At 43.5% G+C, this 20,793-nt stretch overlaps 1 protein-coding gene across 1 annotated transcript; it reads right to left on the bottom strand.

The window, feature by feature from the left end:
* Positions 1-1,531: 1,531 nt before the first annotated feature.
* LOC118769351 (butyrophilin subfamily 1 member A1-like) lies at positions 1,532-16,380 on the bottom strand. The gene is made up of 7 exons (XM_036516383.1): positions 16,314-16,380; positions 15,855-16,205; positions 15,419-15,700; positions 11,699-11,808; positions 11,391-11,528; positions 10,397-10,508; positions 1,532-2,082 (listed from the first exon to the last, which is right to left on the bottom strand). The coding sequence occupies exons 1-7, from the start codon at positions 16,378-16,380 to the stop codon at positions 1,532-1,534; spliced, it is 1,611 nt and encodes a 536-aa protein (XP_036372276.1).
* Positions 16,381-20,793: the final 4,413 nt, after the last annotated feature.

Here is a 20,793-nt window from a genome sequence, read left to right as displayed (position 1 = left end):
AGATGATGGTAAAGATATAGTATATGTTGTGTATGTCATCATTTAAACCAGTACACTACATGAGCAAAAGGAATCCATGTTTCTTTGGTTGCAGAAAATAAATGAAATATGTGTAATAAGAAACACTGTAAATACAATGCCTCACATATTCTAACCACCAGCATGCAAATTTCATTCCTGAGTACTAGTATTGTATCAATACAATTGGATCAAGACACAATTACATCAGAATGAGAATACATGAGAATGCTTTGTCACTCATCACTTCACCAACCCACTCCACTGATCTTCTAAACTTTTCACAGAATAATTTTGTTAGTAAAAAAAATCCCAGATAGCAAAAGGACATTGAATCAATGTTAAATTGATGTTAGACAAATGTATCAATGTAACATTAAAGCCTGGTGTTGATTCCAGTCAATTAATTATATTCAGCTGCTGACTGTTTACTTGCTATCAAGGACATTTTAACTGCATCCTTTGTAAAAAGGACATCGCAAAGAGGGAAAGGTTTCAGCATCTTTTCAGCAAAGACAGGGCTCTGTCTCTGTGCCTATTTGAAATAAATAGGAAAATTCAGGTAATGTACACTGAGAAAAAATAAGAAAGGAATTATCCAGTAAGATCCTTTTGGTGAAAATGCAGTTTTATGCCAGTGCACGTTTTTATGGCGACACACGAATACAAATAATATATCTATTGTTAATATGTTGCCTTCTATCTACTGACAATCTAATCACAATCTTACTGTATGAGCTTAAAGTCTTATGTTCAAAGATAACAGTAACATTCATACCATGGATACCATAAGCCAAGGACCTGAGACATGGTGGAAGCAACCTGCTTCCAAAAGGACAGGGAGACAGTGGCAGAAAGAGTGCATGTAAGTGTGCAGATGTTTTAAACTGGATGAGTTGGAGTCTGCTGTTGACATTGAAAAAGAAGATGTTGTGGCATATGCTACCCAACTTCATGTCCTCTTTGAATTTGTTGGTGGGGAAAGAAAAAGATAGATCTACTGAATTAAATTCATGGTAGATCTTAGAAGTTGGCTGTTTTTTTGTCTGCTGCTTCCAAGAGTTTGTCAAGGAAAGGGATGAGGAGTGGATTACAAACAGTTTTGTGGCAAGTTTGATGGAGCTTGTTAACTGTATTAATCTCCAGTAAAGATTAAAGTCTGTCAGAGTGTGTTCATTTATTTGTTTCATTTCTGCAGTCATAATGCTTTTCTTTCAGATTTGTAAGATCCACTAGATCTCTAAGTATACCTAATGCATGATATAAAAGTATGTGTCCAGGACATACACCACTTCAGCCATATGCCTGCTCTATTCACATCACACACCGTTCATCTTAATGCCCAGTACAAGTCAGCCATGAAGCAGTGTGAAAGTTGCCTTGAAAAGGTGGTATGGAGCTATGGAATTGTGAAGGTTCACATTAACACTGAAGTGACATTGGCTCAAAAGTGGGGTAAAGCAGGCTGAAAAGCAGCATGCTCTATCATGCACAAGGGATTTAAATTCATCATTCAGGCTGTGTCACTGACAAGAGAGATTATTAGAGGGTCTGAGTTTGCACCATTATTACCACCAAGGATGAAGAGGGGGTACAGTTTGTCAGTGAATGTGTAACCAATGAAGGAGAAGATATGAGACCTGGGCTGCACACTGTAGAAGGAGACCTGACCCCCTTCATAATCCACATATACCCCTATACACTGGGGCTTCAGTGTCAGGGGGAGGGGAACTGGGGAGTCAGTCAGAGCTCTGTACTCAATTTCATTTGTCAGCCCCACAGTCCAGTAACCATTCTCAGGGCTCACTGCAACTTCTTCTGATTCTTTTCTGTTGATGGACTCTTTGGCCACTCCTATAGTCCACCCGGTGTTGTCCCCAACCTGTACCTCATAGTAAATTCTCCCTGAGGAAACACTCTCCTTTCCCAGGACACATAGAACAGAAGTGAACCTCTCTTGGGTGTCAGGGAGATTCTGCCATGTGTCTCCTATTCTTACTTGTTTCCCATCTTCAGATAGGATGAGCCACTGGTTTGCAGTGTCAGGATCCAGACTCACATCCACTGTGGGGGATAACACGTTAAAGATGCAACATTCTGGGATCTTATGTGCAAGTAATGATCCTTTAAAACTGTACACCTTAATAAAAATACAAAATTTCACAGGGGACCATTATACTGCGTTTTCACATTTTTAATTCTATGGGTCCATAGTGATTGCTTTTGGAAATTTTAAGCTCTCTTCCCCGATTCTCTCACTACCTCCAAAAAGAAGGTATGAGCCTAAGCTCTGTGTTGCATTTGTGTTTCTTTTCCTTATATTTCCTTATCTTTCAGGTACTTCCCCTTATAATAGTACTTTGGAGCGGGTTGCAAATACTTTTGGTGTATGTAAGCTTGGGTCAGCAGTCTAACAGCATGGAAAGTGAAATTTCCTCTTCAAGAAATGACTGCCAGCCTTCTATGAACAGCAAACTGAATTCCATGTTTTTCCACATGGAATGCCTCATATATGTCTATATTCAGTTAAATCATTCCTTTAAATAAGAATTGAGGTATGCATGAATAAATGTTTACCTTTTCTACATGACACTACATTGTAATGTCTAAAATGACTTTAGAAATAACATCCTGAACATCTCTTGAAGCTGCATGTAGCCTGTTGCTGACCTGAAAACTATTTTCAGTCACTGAAAGTACTGCTGATATTAGCAGGGCACCGCCCGGCCAGCTAACTGCGTAGGTCTCGCTGCCCCGCAACAAGAACAATATTGTACAATATTATTAGTAAGCAATCATTAAGCAATTAAAGCACCAGACCAATAATACTTAAAGTCAACTAATCAGACGTCATTTTAAATATAATTTGCAGTGTTAACGGTACTAGTGTTAATATTGTAATTAAATAAAAATATCAATATATTACAGCATGAGCAGATGCCAATGGCAGTGAGGTGAAAATTCCTGCTTTTATACCTTAATTTCATATGTGATTTGTAGTATAGTATGACTGTGCAAGTGCAAGGAATGATGTTACAATACATAAATTAACCGCCTAAAATCCTGCTCCTTCCAGATGAGGACTATGCCCCTGCTGGAAAGTGCAATATTGCCAAAATTATAATGTTTAATTAACAGCCACCCTGCATGCCTTATTTCTGGGGCCCTACAGTTGTGGCAGAGAAGAGGGGATGCATGAGGACAACTTTAAACACAATCTACTTAAGTAAGTCTGTCAATCTTTAAAATAATTTTACTATAATAGTTTTACACTTTTTCCATGCTCCTCCATCTCTGAGGTTCTACTGTTAGTTATCTAGCTAACTACTTTATTAAAATAACTATTAATTAATATCTGGACTACGTAAGATGTGGTACAGTGGGTAAACGTTTAGATAACATTATATGTAAATTGTTTTTCCCCCATGTTTCAACTTTCCTGGCCATCAGCCAACCCAAGAAAACTAGCAAATTAGCCAGCCATGGTAAGCTTCGGCTTAATATACATAAAGCAACTGACGAAATTACAGCTGGCAAGCACGGCATGCCATTATGACGGCTTGCAAATTTCTGGGCCAGCTCCCCAGACCCCTCTACCCCTCCTGACAGACAAATCCATGAGAAAAGCCTCACTGGGAAGGAAATACACACTCACCTGCGTATGTACGAGCTCTTTCAATCTCTGCAAGCAGAAAAACAGGAGATTAGATGGTATGTATGTGTAATGTTTGTGTAACATTGGGGTGAAAGTCTCCTGTGTATGTGCATTTGAATTTGAATACTTGCTTCAAACGAATTGGGGGACTTAAGTAATGTCACTTTTAAAAAACACTGGACACAGGTCAATTGCTGTGTTGCAAACCCTTGGACTTCAAGAGCTGGATTGGTGGGCAGAGATATAGGCTACATCCCAATCCCAATTTTTACTTCTCCTCAAATTGACGCCACATGGTTCAGGAACTCCCATTCTACAAAAGCAACTTTCACTTGCCCTTAACTGCTCCTTTCAAGAATGCACTGAATAAAGTGGGGATCAAAACATGTCACAATTCTAAATGCAGGTCCATTGAATCTTGATTTTCTCATTTAACAGACATTGCATCTGTACCTTATAACTTGTCAATTCTCAATATTTTGTCATTTTGTTTTCCTACTTTGGTGGCCCTTAACTCAATGTAGCCTAGTACTTTCTGAGTATGGTAATTACTGTAGTCATATGTGTAACCTCTTTACTAGTGAAGTAATGAAGAGAGTGTGTCAGCACTTTCTTTACACATACAAACAGAACCCCTCCCTGTTTTAAATCACCTGCTTTCTCTGACTTTGCTCTTTCTTCTGCATGGTTTAGGATGACTGTTTATATCCTTGGTACTTTGCTCCTCACAACACCATTTTGCCTCTTATCACTTATAATAATTAATAAAGTATCTTCTGAGTTCTGCTCACTTTCAACTTACCTTTACTCCTGCACATGTTCTCAATATCTAAAGATAAACCACATATAGGGCACAATTACATGTTATTCATTTCATATTTCAAAGTCAGTCCTCCTAGCAGTTATTCAGTATATGAGTGAGTAAAAATTGGAGAAAGATCATGTAGTTATCTATGCAATTATTACTGCACCAGGATGTTCCATGTACAAAGACACACACACATACACACCTTACCTATATTTGGGGTAGGTTTTTATAATTGGTTTCTTTGGCAGTTTAATTAAAGACATGTTACACCTTCACCATATCAAACAACTCATGCTTACCCTTTTCAGCCAAAATAATTCCTGTCAATAAATAACATAGCAATGACAAGGATGTTTTTTTTTTTTTTTTTTTAAAAAAGCACAATTCAAAAACAGCTGTGCTAAGTAATAATTAACACATATCTCATTAATTATGTTTTCATTACAGAAAAGCACTACTTACATTTTCAATATTTTTAGCCAATTCATGTAATTGTGTCATAAAATTGTTTGTTAGAGTATTGTGCAGTCCAATCAGCTGGCATAGTGAAGATCCAGCTTTTCTGGTTATTTTGGGTCTTATTGACCAAATGCGCTATGTTTAGAGAAAAGTAAGGTAAAAAACACATACAAAGACACACATATACACACACAGTACTCACCCAGCTGTTCTGCAATCATCTCTGCAGATTTAAGGAAGCAGATTTAATGCTCTGAAAAAGCACCGTTAATACATTGAAAAACAAATTAAATATGAAAAAAATGAAGTTTATATGCTTGAGACCTATGCCGTGAGACTGATGATATGTTTGAATTATGGCTCTGTATGAAAATGGAGCATATTTATCATTAATTCATAAAGTATTATTACATGATATCATAATTCAAGACACACAGCACACTATAGTGACTGACTCACTCCGCTGCTGTGGGCTCCCGGTCATCTATGGCTGATGCTACAGGTGAGATCTATTCCTTGCCGCAGAGCTTAAGTTGTGCCTAACACAAGTGCCTTAACTACCTGTCTACTCAGGATCTACAATAGACAGTACTTTTACCACTTGGTCAGTTAATGGTCTAAACGTATATTATTAACAGATGAACGATAAGGGAATGGAGGCCTTCAAAAAAAACACACACACACGCACACACACAAAATACTACAAACATGGCTTAGAAGCCATAGAGATTTTTTTGAAAATTCAAAATTTTTTTTTTTTATTAGACTCCAAAAACTGAAATCTCATCTAAAGAAGGTGACAATGTATGACGTAGCATACATAAAACCAAAAATTCTGATTTCTGGAGAAAATACCACCGGGAATTTCAAGTATCCTTTACAGACAGGGCCGCATTAAGCCTCCCCAGGGCCCAGGGCTAACATACCTCCCGGGGCCCTATATTCACAATTTTCAACCGGAAAACTAAAACCCGACGTGTAAACTATGTCCATCAAACGTGTTTATTGACACCAAATGGAAGGAACCCAATAGCCTAAGAAGTGTTTCTCAAACGTTCTAATCTGGTGTTAAACACAACGTTTAAAAATGAAAGCATCTGACAGACACCGATTCCAATGTTTAACAAATCAACGATTTGGTGTCAACTCACAGCAAACGTGGAAGCCCAAAAACCAACGTGACTGACACGTTCTGAATAAGTGTTAAACACAACGTTAAATAATGAACGTATCTGAAACCTATTTCTAATGTTTAACATTGGTGCTTATGTGGTGTGATTTTAGACAGAATACCAACATGTTAAAAACGTTTCATAAACGTGTTTATAACATGTTGTCACAATTCGGGTTGTCAGAATCGCGGACTGAATCTTTAACCCTTTCGCACGTGACATATTTTTTTATGTTATGTAGCGCACATGGTTCGTCATGTTTTCATTAGTGTTATTAAGCTTCTCATAGCTTTCAGTTAGCATTTGCTAAATGAACAGCAAACACTTCCAAGGTAATCATAATCATACAGCTAGACTAGACATAAGGAAAATTCCTCTTGAACACGAAGACAAAGACACACAAAAATCTTTGCAGAATTTTAAGAATTACAACCTTCAAACAAATAACTGGGAAACAGTTAAAACCACAAGCAAACAATGTCCATGAATGACATTAAGAGTGTAGAGCAGTCTTTTTTCCTTCCTATCATCTGTTCTTGATACTTTTTGTTCTTGTTTTCAGACCTTTGAGACAATCTCTCCCAAGGCTGTAGCTTTCTGACACACTCCATGTTTAACAGAGTCAACATATAGGCTGTGGAACAAAAATAGAAACACAACCCAGCCAAACTCTCAGCCTGCGAGACTCTGCCTTCTCACTTATGTTGTCATCTACTAAGGCATCTTACTTTCACAAAAAAATTCAGGAGTCATCCACTAATCTCCCCAAACTATCCTCCACCTTCCCTTCTTCCCTGCTCTCTCCACCCTCTCCCCCTCCTCTTTCTTCCTCTCGCTGCTGATGACTTTGCCATCTATTGTGAGCAGAATGTTGCCAACATCTGAAGTTCCTTCTATCAACCCATAACCCAGTCACTCTGTCACCAGGCCTCTATTACATATCCTGTCCTATCTATATTCAACCTGCTCACAGCTAGGGATTTGCGGGCACTCCACTTAAAGTCATGCAACAACTCATAACCATGCCTATACTTATAATGTACCACAGGTTCTTGTGCCATATCATCTTTTATCATTTTGGCCCATGAACCAATATTTCTTTCAGACTATCTGTGTAATATTCACAGTTAAACAGCCTAATAGCCCACTTAAAATTGAAGATACATTTGAATACATACAATACAAAATATACCATATATCTATTTACTGTGGACGGGCAGTTATTGCAGCCTTTCACTGCAATTGCTTACATAATTATAAAGAATTTGCACACTTTGTCTGTCTGGGATTTTTTCCAGAACCCCCCCCTTGACTCAAGCAGCAACTGCTGTATTAATTTCTTGTATTTATGGTGCATTTATACTCTTTGTAACACTCAATTAATTTTCTGTTCATCTTCAACAAAATATGAGGCTCTATGACAAGAAGTCATAGTTGCAGGTGGAGGATTTGACTAGCAGAACTAGTAGACTAGTCGAACTTTTAATGTCAAATGCGCACATACAATTAGCTTGATCATTCAGATCTGACTTCAGTTAACAAGACCATTTTCCCTAGAATTTACCTTCATGAAAGCGAAATAACCACAAGTCATTTAGCTGGAATACCTAACTATGAATAAGCATAACTTAGTCAAGATTGCTTCAAGAAACATGGCCCACAACTGAGTGTGATTGTGCATGAAAAAAAAAAAATGCTGAAACACTGTTATTGAAACTATTATGTGATTTTCTTTTTCTGTATGAATCAAGGTGGTACAGTAAAAGTATGAAAAATTAATAATGAGAAAATGTGTTAAACTGTTTTGGGAAAATTAAGGTATAACTGAATACACAGGAGTGCTACACCAGGAATATACAATCTTTTTTTTTTTAACTTACACGGTTCATAAATATTTATAATAGCTCATAATATAACAGTAATCACATGTAATTCCCCATACATTTAAATATATACTTGTTTATTAATATCTGGCACTTACATTTACTTTCCATTAAAAGTATGAATAGAATTGATTGAAATACTGAAAAGTATTAGATAAATTAATTTAATCATACATACATACCCATCTGTTGGGTAAGCAGATCTGCAGATTTAAGAAAACAGATTTAATGCATTGAGAAAACTGATGAAATATTAAAAATCCTAAGAAAAAGAAGTTTATATGCCTTGTTTTATTTCATTTGATTTATATACAGGTAAGGATGGTGTTACACTGTAACTGGGAGCAATACTGTGGTAAAAGTATTAACAGCAGGATGTAGTAACACATAGAAAATTTGCCATTATGATTTAGTCCTTTTTTTGAAGATATTCTTTGTTCAAATGCATCATCTAATTTAGACAGTAGTACAGATATAGTCATCACAACCTTTCACACAAAATCACCATTTAAAATGTAAAAATGGTCATATATAAATGGGGCTTGTACGATAATATAATTCATGTTTTATTATTGTAATATGCATGAAATCCAAACTTGAAAATTATATATAAAATGATATGTTGACATAAAACTAAATGTAAAACTCCAGGTAGTAGATAATACTGAAACGTATTATGTGCATACATATGTATGTACATATGTAAATGTACATCTGTAAATGTTGTGTGCTATTTGTTCATTAAAAATATTGTGTTGTGTGTATGTAATGTAATGTAATGATATTACTGTCAGGGCTCCGCCCCCCTAGCTGTGGTGTTTTTGTTTTTTCCCTGTCCATGTGCTTTTTGTTTTTCCTTGTGTTCCAGCCCCGCCCCGCTCCCCGCCTGGTCCCCGCCCTCCTGATTGCCCTATTACCTTCACCTGCCTGCCTGCCCACCTGCATCCCATCTCCTCATCAGCCCAGCCCTATTTCTACCCTGCTTGTTCCTGTCTTGTTTGCCAGTTCGTCTCAGCGTTTTCATACCTGTTTCGTTCCCGCGTTTTTTGGATTTCTGTATTCTCCGTGCCTGACTCTGCCTGCCCTTCGTCTTCGTTTCCTGCCTGCCGTTTTGGCCCTTTGCCTGATCGTTTGCCTGCCCGGTTCCTGATCCTGCCTGCTCCTGTTACTGACCCTGTTTTTGTCCACGGACTGCCTTCCGGTTTTCGACCCTGCCTGCTTTTGGTTTCGCTACTTTCCTGCCATCATTTATAAACCCGCCTGCAACCTGAAGCTCTCTTGGTCTGCGACTGAGTCCCTGCCTGAGTCCTTACAGTACGAACTGGCCACAATGGACTCAGCAGACCTGCCCCATCTGAGGACTGCACTGGAGCTGCAAGGCGCATTGCTGGGGGACCATCAAAGCCAGCTGGAAGCCATAGGCCGGTCCTTGGAGAGTTTCGCCACCAACCTTGCCGGCGTCACGTCCCTGCTGCTGCAGTTGCAGCAGCCGAGCCAGGAGAACCGCCCCGCACCGCCTGCGGCAGCTCCCCCATCTGCCCCACCACCTCTCCCGAGTCGGGAACCCCGATTGCCACCTCCCGAATGTTACGCGGGGAATCCGGGAACCTGTCGGTCGTTCCTCTCCCAGTGCTCCCTGGTTTTCGAACTCCAACCCACCACGTTTCCCACGGACCGGGCGAGGATCGCCTACGTGATTACCCTGTTGACGGGACGTGCCAGGGAGTGGGGCACTGCGGTCTGGGATGCCGACGCCTCTTTCTGCCACTCCTTCGCCGCCTTCGCTGAGGAGATGAGGAAGATCTTCGACCGCTCCAAACACGGTCGCGAAGCCGCGAGGGAGATGCTCCGGATCCATCAGGGGCGTCAGTCGGTGTCTGATTATGCCATTGACTTCCGCACCCTCGCACCCTCGCAGCCTCCAGCGGATGGAACAGTACGACAGTACGGAGGCGCAGTACGACACCTTTCTCCACGGCCTTTCGGAGACCATCAAGGACGAGCTGTCCACTCGGGAGTTGCCGGTCAGCTTTGACGCCTTGGTGGATCTGGCCATCCGCGTTGACCAGCGCCTGTCACAGCGGCACCGGGAGAGAGGAGTCAGTGAACCGCGGATCCCCTCCCGTGAACCCCTGCCCACGCCAGCGACGCATAGCCCTGCTACACCGCCGCCTCTTTCACCGGAGTCGATGCAAGTCGACCGCACTCGCCTGACTCGTCTGTCCCCGGCTGAGCGTCAGAGGAGGATCAGCGCCGGGGCGTGCCTGTACTGTGGTAAGCCTGGGCATTTCGTGGCAACCTGCCCAGCAAAAGGCCAGCGCTCACCCGTAGCTAGGGGATTACAGGTGAGCATCACCCCCTTAAGCCAGTCCCCTGAAGTCCGTCCTCTATTTTCTGCCACCTTGCTCGTCGAGGATCAGCCTCACGCGGTCTCCGTCCTGATTGACTCGGGGGCCGATGGGAGCTTCATCAACGCTGACCTGGCGGCCCGCCTGCATCTTCCCCGTGTCCCGCTGCACTCACCTCTGGAGGCCCATGCAATCACCGGGGCCCCGCTGGTCCGTATAACCCACGCCACTCCCCCTGTGAGCTTCCTCATCTCCGGCAACCATCACGAGGAGATCGTTTTTCACATGTTAGACACCCCGCAAGCTTCCATAGTCCTGGGTCATCCCTGGCTAGCGCGGCATAACCCCCACATCGACTGGCAGGGCAACAAGATCCTGGGCTGGAGTCCGTTCTGCCACTCCCACTGTCTGCATGAGGCCCTAGCTCCTGTGTCACCTGTCGCTTGCGCACCAGAGGAGTTTCCGGACCTCTCGGCAGTGCCGGCGGAGTATCTGGATATGAAGCCCGTGTTCAGCAAGTCCCGTGCAGCCTCGCTTCCCCCGCATCGTCCTTATGATTGTGCGATCGACCTCCTGCCTGGCTCCTCACCACCTAGGGGGCGTCTGTACTCCCTATCCCCGCCGGAGACTGAGGCCATGAATCGCTACATCCAGGAGTCCCTAGCAGCTGGAATTATTCGCCCGTCTTCCTCACCTGCCGGGGCCGGCTTCTTCTTTGTTGGGAAGAAGGACGGCTCTCTTCGTCCGTGCACTGATTACCGGGATCTCAATGCCATTACTGTGAAAAACCGCTACCCCCTTCCGCTCCTGTCCTCTGCTTTTGAGTCGCTGCAGGGGGCCACCATCTTCACCAAACTCGACCTCCGCAACGCCTACCACTTGGTCCGTATCCGGGAGGGAGATGAGTGGAAGACAGCCTTCAACACCTCCACCGGTCACTATGAATATTTGGTTATGCCATTCGGGTTAACTAATGCCCCTGCTGTGTTTCAGTCACTGGTGAACGATGTCCTACGGGATATGCTGAACCGGTTTGTTTTCGTCTACCTCGACGACATACTCATTTTTTCTCGCTCCCTGTCCGAACACGTCCGGCATGTCCGTTGCGTTCTCCAGCGCCTGCTGGAGAATCACCTCTACGTCAAGGCTGAGAAGAGCGAGTTCCACCGAGACACCATCTCCTTCCTGGGTTTTGTTATCACAGCGGGCAGCATACAAATGGACCGGCGGAAGGTCCGTGCAGTGGAGGAGTGGCCCCGCCCCACCTCCCGTCGGGAGCTGCAGCGCTTCCTTGGGTTTGCCAATTTTTACCGCCGCTTCATCCGAGACTACGGCACTGTAGCAGCTCCCCTCACGGCCCTGACATCTACCAACAGGGCATTCTCCTGGACCCCGGCAGCCGAGGCAGCATTTCGCAACCTGAAAGGCCGCTTCACTTCTGCGCCCATCCTGACACAGCCTGATCCTGCCCGTCAGTTCATCGTGGAAGTGGACGCTTCGGACATAGGAGTGGGGGCCGTCCTGTCGCAACGATCGGCTGCCGATAACAAACTCCATCCCTGTGCATTCTACTCTCACCGCCTCACGCCCACCGAGCGCAATTACGACATCGGCGACCGGGAGTTGCTAGCGGTGAAGCTGGCATTGGAGGAGTGGAGGCATTGGCTGGAGGGGGCAAAGACGCCGTTCCTGGTGTGGACCGACCATAAAAACCTGGAATACATCAGGTCGGCTAAGCGTTTGAACCCCCGACAGGCCCGCTGGTCCCTGTTCTTTTCCCGTTTCGACTTTGCCCTGTCCTACCGACCAGGAACCAAGAACGGGAAACCTGACGCCCTCTCTCGCCAGTTTGCACCAGCAGACGAGACCCCGGAACCCAGCACCATCCTGCCTACCCGGTGCGTGGTTGCGGCGGCGCAGTGGGACATCGAGACCACCGTCCGCGCCGCCCTCCGGACCGAGCCGGGTCCTAGCTCCTGTCCCCTTAACCGCCTCTTTGTACCTCAGTCTGTCCGATCCCAGGTCCTGCAGTGGGGGCACTCGTCCAGACTTGCCTGCCACCCTGGCACCCGACGTACTGCGGCATTCATTGGTCAGCGGTTCTGGTGGCCCACCATGAGGGAGGACATCTCCAGCTTCATTTCCGCCTGCTCTGTCTGCGCCCGGAATAAGACGTCCAACCAGCCGCCTGCTGGTCTGCTGCAACCCCCTTCCGGTTCCCCGACGCCCCTGGTCCCACATCGCGTTGGACTTCGTCACCGGCTTGCCCCCATCAGATGGTAACACCACTATTCTCACTGTCGTTGACCGTTTTTCCAAGTCTGTCCACTTCATTCCGTTGCCCAAACTTCCCTCCGCCAAAGAAACTGCGCAGCTGTTGATACATCACGTTTTCCGGCTGCACGGCCTGCCCTCCGACGTGGTGTCTGACCGGGGCCCCCAGTTCACCTCCCACTTCTGGAGGGCGTTTTGCAGATTGCTGGGCGCTACAGTCAGCTTGTCATCGGGGTTCCACCCCCAGTCCAACGGCCAGACCGAGCGGGCGAACCAGCAACTGGAGACGGTGCTGCGATGTCTGACTTCCCAGGAGCCATCGGCATGGAGCCAGCACCTGCCCTGGGTGGAGTATGCCGTCAATTCCCTGCCATCTTCTTCGTCGGGGCTGTCCCCTTTCCATTGTTGCCTGGGCTACCGGCCCCCTCTGTTTCCTGCCCAGGAGGAGGAGGTCGGCGTCCCCTCGGCAGCTGCGTTCATCCGGCGATGTCGCCGCACCTGGAGGCGTGCACGGCTCGCCCTACTGCGAGCCTCAGCCCAGGCCAAGCGCTTCGCCGATCGCCGTGTTATCGCCAGGGTCAGCGAGTGTGGCTCTCCACCAGAGACCTTCCCCTCAGAACGGACTCCCGCAAGCTCGCCCCCCGCTTCATCGGGCCATTCCCCATTGCTAAGGTGATCAGTCCCGCAGCGGTCCGGTTGAAGCTGCCGGTCTCGCTCCGCCGCATACATCCCACCTTCCACGTCTCCAGAATCAAGCCCGTCTTCCGCCGCCTGCTTAAGGTTCGGCGACGGGGGCGCGGACTCCAGTACCTGGTTGACTGGGAGGGCTACAGTCCTGAAGAGAGGTGCTGGGTCCCTGCCAGGGACATCTTGGACCCCGCCCTCATCCGGGACTTCCACCGCCAGCACCCTGGCAAACCCGCTGTGACGCCTGGGGGCGTCCGTAGGGGGGGGGGGGGGGGGGGTACTGTCAGGGCTCCGCCCCCCTAGCTGTGGTGTTTTTGTTTTTTCCCTGTCCATGTGCTTTTTGTTTTTCCTTGTGTTCCAGCCCCGCCCCGCTCCCCGCCTGGTCCCCGCCCTCCTGATTGCCCCATTACCTTCACCTGCCTGCCTGCCCACCTGCATCCCATCTCCTCATCAGCCCAGCCCTATTTTCTACCCTGCTTGTTCCTGTCTTGTTTGCCAGTTCGTCTCAGCGTTTTCATACCTGTTTCGTTCCTGCGTTTTTTGGATTTCTGTATTCTCCGTGCCTGACTCTGCCTGCCCTTCGTCTTCGTTTCCTGCCTGCCGTTTTGGCCCTTTGCCTGATCGTTTGCCTGCCCGGTTCCTGATCCTGCCTGCTTCTGTTACTGACCCTGTTTTTGTCCACGGACTGCCTTCCGGTTTTCGACCCTGCCTGCTTTTGGTTTCGCTACTTTCCTGCCGTCATTTATAAACCCGCCTGCAACCTGAAGCTCTCTTGGTCTGCGACTGAGTCCCTGCCTGAGTCCTTACAATTACATTGTGTTTGAAGCGTTAATTATATTCTGTGAAAAAAATGTCCTAAAACTCAAAAAATGTTGAACTCCAATTAGAAACATTTCTGTATTATGATCCATACAGAGAGTCTGTTTCAGACAGATGATATCTAATGACTCTTTAGAGACCAAATCAACCAGTTTAAGCAGTAGAAAAGCAACCCACCAGAGTTTGTTACACTCCAGGCATTTATCCTGAAAAGTAATCTTCTAACTATACCCTGATCAAAAACATCTTCTGTTCAATACAAATTTATTTCATAAACCAGCATGTCCACTCATCATCACATAAAAGACATTAATCACCATCTCACCTTTCCTTTTGCACAATTTTAAATGGCGACAAATTAGAACAGCAGATCCACTGAGAGCAGCCAGAGTGAAAAACACAGCAAAGGCCACCTTCCAGGAATACTCATGACAGAACATTTCAGCTGAAACAGAAAAATCAATTAAATTATACTTTTCACTCACTCACTCACTCACTTTTAATTATTAATTAATTCATTAGTTAAAAGGCACTTTTCTTATGATAAGGAGGGTCGGTGTATCCCATCTAGCTGGGATAATATTTAGCATTGAAAATGGTGCTGTCATTTCTAGCATGATAAAAAGAGAAAGATTGCTAGAATTCTGTATGCTGATTGATGTTTGCTGCAATGACACAGTTATGTGGGAGCCAGAAATAGGATTAATGTTTGTGAGGTTCAATACAAATGTTTTAAAATAGGACCTACAATATTGTACATACTACTGATTCCTGTCAAGAGTTTTAAATAGGAGACTGTGAGATTCCTCAAATCTCAATTCTTAATTCTCAAATCTTAATTCTCAATAGTTTTATAAAGAGAATGCATCTTAATATTGTTAATTTGTTTTATCATCAATTAATTTACAGTTATTTTTTCATTCATTTTCATCTAAATGCTCTTTTCCCAGGATGTTGAATCCTGTGAAGATTAGACTGGTCACCCTTCTTTGGGAGTGGCATTTCGCCAGGTCAGGGGATTGACTGATTAAGATTTGTTAAAGGCTTCATTTTGGGTTGTTTGTAATATTCTCCCACATTTTAGGTGTTTGAAGCAGCAAACATATGATGTTGTACAATAATTTCTTACCCGCAAGGTAGCTAAGTACTGTGTTGTTTTGTAATTGCTTTTAATCGGTTCTACTTCTACATCGTCTTTCTAATTCTAAGTAATAGAGGACACATCCTCAAACGTGGCCCCCTGCTTTACATTGTGTTTGATGGGATTGCAAAAATCTGCTTATTTAAAATGTTACCATGGATCTGAATCACTGTCTCCTTTTCCAGTCTGAGCTGCTGCTGTAGAACTTGACATGTGAAGCTGTTGGTATCTCCCTCCTGAATGATGACATTTTGTCTCACAGTGAAGAGGTCCTTACTGTCTCTGAGCACCTTTGTTGGTCCAGCTGGGAGACTTTCTCCCTCACTGTCCAGCCATGTGAGTTCAGGCTCAGGATGCCAGCCTTTAGATTCACACAGCAGGCCAATCCCCCCTTCCTTGTATCCCTCTATAGAGACCATTGGATTGGTTCCTACAGCTGTATGGATTTAGAGATAACAGCACCTAATTGATTGCTATATGTTGTCATTTAATTATCTTTACATGAACGGCTTTTCAAAATCCAGATACAGTGAGCAATATAATAACATTATTTTTAAATGAAACATGAATAAAATGAAAAGAACACTGACCTCTTATTCTCAGTGAAACAGAGGTATCATCATACCACAGCTCAGACTGAATTAAACATTTATAGTGTCCATCATCAGAGCCACGTACTCCTTTCAGCCTTAGTGAAGCATTGCCTTTCTTCAGTCCCTCTGGAAACAGCTCTGTTCTTCCTTTATACAATTCCATTTGCTTCTCATGTCCATTCTCTTGCCCATTATAGAGATGCACAACGGCTTCAGTGGAATGATGCCTGAACCACCTGATCTCCATATCCTTAGCACTGATGTTGGGTTTAAGGTAACAGGGCAGAACAACATCTTCACCAACATCAGCAACAACAGGATCAGCTGGAGCAAGAACCTGGAACTTCTCTGGAGAGAACAACACAGACACAGACTGCATCTGGACCAACAGTACAGACATGAGATGTCAGTATTGCAGCCAGTTAGAGTGCAGGTAAATATGTGCTATACCTGGACTGGAGACAGAGGTCTGGTGAAGGAGCAGGAGAATTAAATGCAGACACACTGATTCATCACCCTTCATCTCTGAAAAACAGAACAGCATGTAAAACAGTCATGGATGGTCCAAGAGGCGCTACTTCAGAGGCCTGTCAAATCAAATATAATTTGCCAAAACATACAGCTTGCAAATCTTTACATGTATGCAATTAAGACCAGGGTGACTGTGACAAAGAAAAACACGCTTCCCCTGAGGACAACAGAGTACAATAACACAGTATTCAACTCTTCATTTGAACATAAAATATACCATTATCTTTAAGCAGACAGCTACATCGGACAGGTCTTGATTGGAAGACCTTTTGGAGTCTTGATAAAGTTTCTTAACTGATAAGGTACTTAATCCAGAGCTCAGGTATTCCCTAGAGCCCATTTAACAACCTCCCCTATTCTGCTGCTATTAGGTGTCAAGGTATGTAAATTACGTTAATAACTCAAATTTCAATTCAAGTCTTCATTACTGTTTCATATTTAACAGCAAATTACAAAATTACCCTAATCGCATTTTCTATGAAAGGTTTCACATTTTGTACTGTTATTCCTCTGTCAAGGATCTTGATTTAACGGTAAAACAGAGTCCTAATTTAAAAAAAATAAGCTATCACTTGAAAAAGAAAAAATGTTACATACATGCACACACACACATATGTATATATATGTGTGTGTGTCTGTGTGTGTGTATGTATGTAACACTTTGAAATTAACCTTTCTTTTTCAAGTTATACCCATTGTTATCTCTACATTATGGCCTGGTGATTCTGTGTTCAGCTGATCCGGCTGTGGTCTGGTGTTGACTGCGCTAGGGTCGCCCTCATGATCGTGCCTGCCCCTTGCCTCTCAACCCATAGGTATGCTGCCATAGTGCTTATCTGCCGGGATTTTTCCTTATTGCACACAGGCATCTCTTTTCCCCCCTCTGCTCCTCCCTTGCCTTTATGTTTTTCATACCTGCAATTAACACCCACTAATTAGTGTTTTCATTTTGCTTCCTGTCCCTGCTCCGGGCTCCTGCCTGGAGCTGTAACTCAAGGGCCACATCCTGATTTCCAGTTCAGCTACCTCGCTGCCCTGCCTATCAAACAAACTGTGTGCCAAGAACCAGACATTCCAGAATTATATTTTATAATTACTCTGGTGTGTAATTACTATTGTCTATATAATTCAACTGTCTTAAGTATGTTCTACTATTTTCGTATTCTGTGTAATTCTATCTGCCCACTGCCGGCCAGAAGCTGGCTCCCCCTCTTAGCCCCCCCCCTTCTACTCAAGGTTTCTTCCTGTCAGTTAGTTAGGAGTTTTTTCTTGCCACTGTTGCCTTTGGCTTGCTCTCAGGGGGTCTCAGGCCTGGTATCAGTGTAAAGCTGCTTTGTGACAACTTGTGTTGTAAAAAGCAGTACACAAATAAAATTGAATTGAATATACACTATATGGACAAAAGTATTTGGCCACACCTGTTTTTCAGGGTTTGGGCTAGGCCCCATATCTCCAGTGTAGGGCAATCTTAATGCTTCAGCATACCAAAGACATTTTGGACAATGCTATGCTTCCAACTTTGTGGCAACAGTTTGGGGTAGGCCCTTTTCTATTCCAACATGGCTGTGCCCCAGTGCACAAAGCAAGGACTATAAAGACATGGTTTGATGAGTTGGGTGTGGAAGAACTTGACTGGCCCGCACAGAGCCCTGACCTCAACCCCATCGAGCACCTCTGGGATGAACTGGAACGGAGATTGCAAGACAGGCTTTCCAATATCAGTGCCTCGCCTCATAAACTCCAAAATCTTGCGGAAAGCCTTCCAAGAAGAGCAGAAGCTGTTATAGCTGCAAAAGGGGGACCAACTCCATATTAAAGTATATGTATTTGAATACAATGTCATTACAATGTAATGGTCAGGCGTCCGAATACTTTTGTCCATATAGTGTATGTATGTGTGTGTGTGTGTGTGTGTGTGTGTGTGTGTGTGTGCGATTGTTAAAATTTCTGACCATTCTTAATGGTGAAACATTCCTCACTAGGGGTATACAGGAATATAGCTCAGATATAGCTATATTCAGATATAGCTGCTCTGTTTTTGTCTGTAGTGCTTAATATGTATGATTACACAAATGTGAAGAATAATTTATCACTCATTCCCCTCAGTCTTATTGGTCACTTTCACATGCATGTTAATAACATTATTTAAATGTGATTAAGAAAGTACTCTGAGTTAGGCAGAGGAAATGTAAACCTTCCTTTGATTTTTTTAAAGGTGATTAAGCTCTTCGTCACAGTAAACACACCTGTAGCAAAAAATGTGGACTAGGTTTACTGCAATCTTATTCGCATTATTATTGGACAATTATCATAGACACCATCGCTCAAGCTCTTTTGGAGTCTGTGTTTTTTGACGGGTTTCTTTCAAATTTGGAATATTCTGTCAGTGAGGCCTTTTCATTGTGCTCAAGAAATTTCAGAATGATTGATGCAATGGTGAATGGTATTGGCTAATTTGCATATTGATTAGGAAATTAAGCAACTTGATTGGCTTGTGGCAGCCATGTTTTTTGATGTAGCAGCTTCTTCTTTGCAGTTTAAGTTGGGATTTGGTTAAAGATGACGGGTTTCAAATTTTGTGCAAATTGGCCCAACCGTTCAAGAGATGATGTCATTTTTGCTGAAATCATAATTATGCAAATTAGCTCAAAATCCAATATGGCGGACATGAAAGGTTCAAGAGGCAAAGTTGTTCCTTGTGATGAGGGGAACCTGTATACCAAGTTTCGTGGCTTTTTGTCAAATGGGTCAAGGGGGCTGCCATCATCATTAATGTTTAACATTAACGCGTTATTATACACTACCTGTTTTTGTAGATACATGTAAACAGATTAATCAAATCTATCTTAAACACAGTATTGACACTAATTGCATTATTGTATGCCTGTAAATGTAGTCAGTAACATGACAGATCAACTCTATCAAAACTTAGTTGTAATAGTTTTGTACATGAGTTTGTGATGAGACATTGTCCACATGGTTCCTTGCAGAATTTCTTTTACATATTCACTTGAACATCACATGCTTTCTGTGTAGCTGGCACCTACATACTAATTAGGCAATACACCCTAACCATATCAGACAGTTTACTACTGCAACACACTTCAGAATCCTCATTTGCTTCAATAGAATAAATTCTACCTAATCCAGCTAAGCTTCTGTCTGATATTACCAGTAAGAGCTGGCTTTCATTTTCCAGGTGCAGTAGGGTGAGTTGACTCAGCAGGCATGAACATGGCAATCGCAGAACATGTTGGTTGAGATGAATATGAATGCTAGAACCATAGTCTCCACAGAGCAAGAACACAAATAGACGATGCAAAATACAAATACAGTCTGACTTGTGGAGTGATTAAGTAAGTTCATTCTTGTAGACTCAGAGACGCTGATTGACCTCTGCCCTTACTTGTCGCTCTGTGGAATTTGTGTGATAAACATTCTTTTTGCTGACTTTCTATCAGGAGATATTTCAGATATGGCCTTATCTGTTTGAATGACAGGACATAGCGCCAGAGGACAGTGTGACAAATGAGAAAAGAAGGGATTTACTTCACGAATGCATTCATATTCCCTCACATTACGGCAAGAGGTTAGTGATTACTCACTGTGATTGACAGGCAAAGACTTGATGGCATATAGTGTAACAGGTCAGGTGTGCACTGAAAACTGAAAGTAGAAATTGCATCTGTTTCACATCTCCCATAGCGTAGTACAGACATTCAGGTTCTGTATGTGTATTCTCACCCTCAGTATTCTCACTTGCTGTGCAGAGTCCAGTGTGAGAGAAAACATCTGAGATCAGGTACACCTGAAACCTTGCTGGGACAGAAGCAGATACAACACTGAGTTTCAGTAGTAGCAGAAAGCATCCAAAAATGTATTCATCCCGCATTTGTCCACACACACATACAGTGCACATACAAAGTCTATGTATCCACGTAGGAGCATAAGGTTAAGGTCACAAGAAAAAATGCAACATTGGCTGTAGGCCACTAGAAAGCACTATTTAAAGATACGCTTTATAATGCATAGTAGGCCTATACTTCTTGATTCATTATCTAGGAAAAACTTCCTAGACTACGCCCGGTATCGCACTGTTACCTGCCGTCAGTCTTCGTTCAGCGTTTTTGTGTCTGGACCTTAAATAAGGGCGAGACTCTCTACACACGCGGAGACGGACTTCTGTGAGAAAATAAAATAGACAAATAAAGGCTAAAACGAATGCGAATAACGCTCCTCGGACGTTCCCTACGTCACTGTTTAAGTTTTACTTTCTATTTCTATGTCATGGCGACCTTGCTTGAATTAAGGAAGAAGAGCGTCCAAAATGAAAAAAAAAAAAAAAAAAACACTCTTTGATCACATGCATGACACTACAGATAATTAGTTTCCCACATATATTTGT

Source organism: Megalops cyprinoides, chromosome 22 (genome assembly GCF_013368585.1).
Source record: "Megalops cyprinoides isolate fMegCyp1 chromosome 22, fMegCyp1.pri, whole genome shotgun sequence".
NCBI classification, from domain to species: Eukaryota; Metazoa; Chordata; class Actinopteri; order Elopiformes; family Megalopidae; genus Megalops; species Megalops cyprinoides.
Note: the sequence above shows the minus strand (reverse complement) of the source record. Positions and strands in the feature narration are given on the sequence as shown.

Excerpts from the sequence above, each read along its gene's own strand:
- LOC118769351 (XM_036516383.1), bottom strand. The coding sequence starts at position 16,380 with ATGAAGGGTGATGAATCAGTGTGTCTGCATTTAATTCTCCTGCTCCTT. Across the intron at positions 15,701-15,854 it reads TGTTTCACTGAGAATAAGAG|CTGTAGGAACCAATCCAATG; the intron begins GTCAGTGTTCTT and ends AAATCCATACAG. Across the intron at positions 11,529-11,698 it reads TGTTGGTAGATGTCAGGGCC|GAAGGAGATGGTGTCTCGGT; the intron begins GTGAGGGGAGCT and ends AACAAAACCCAG.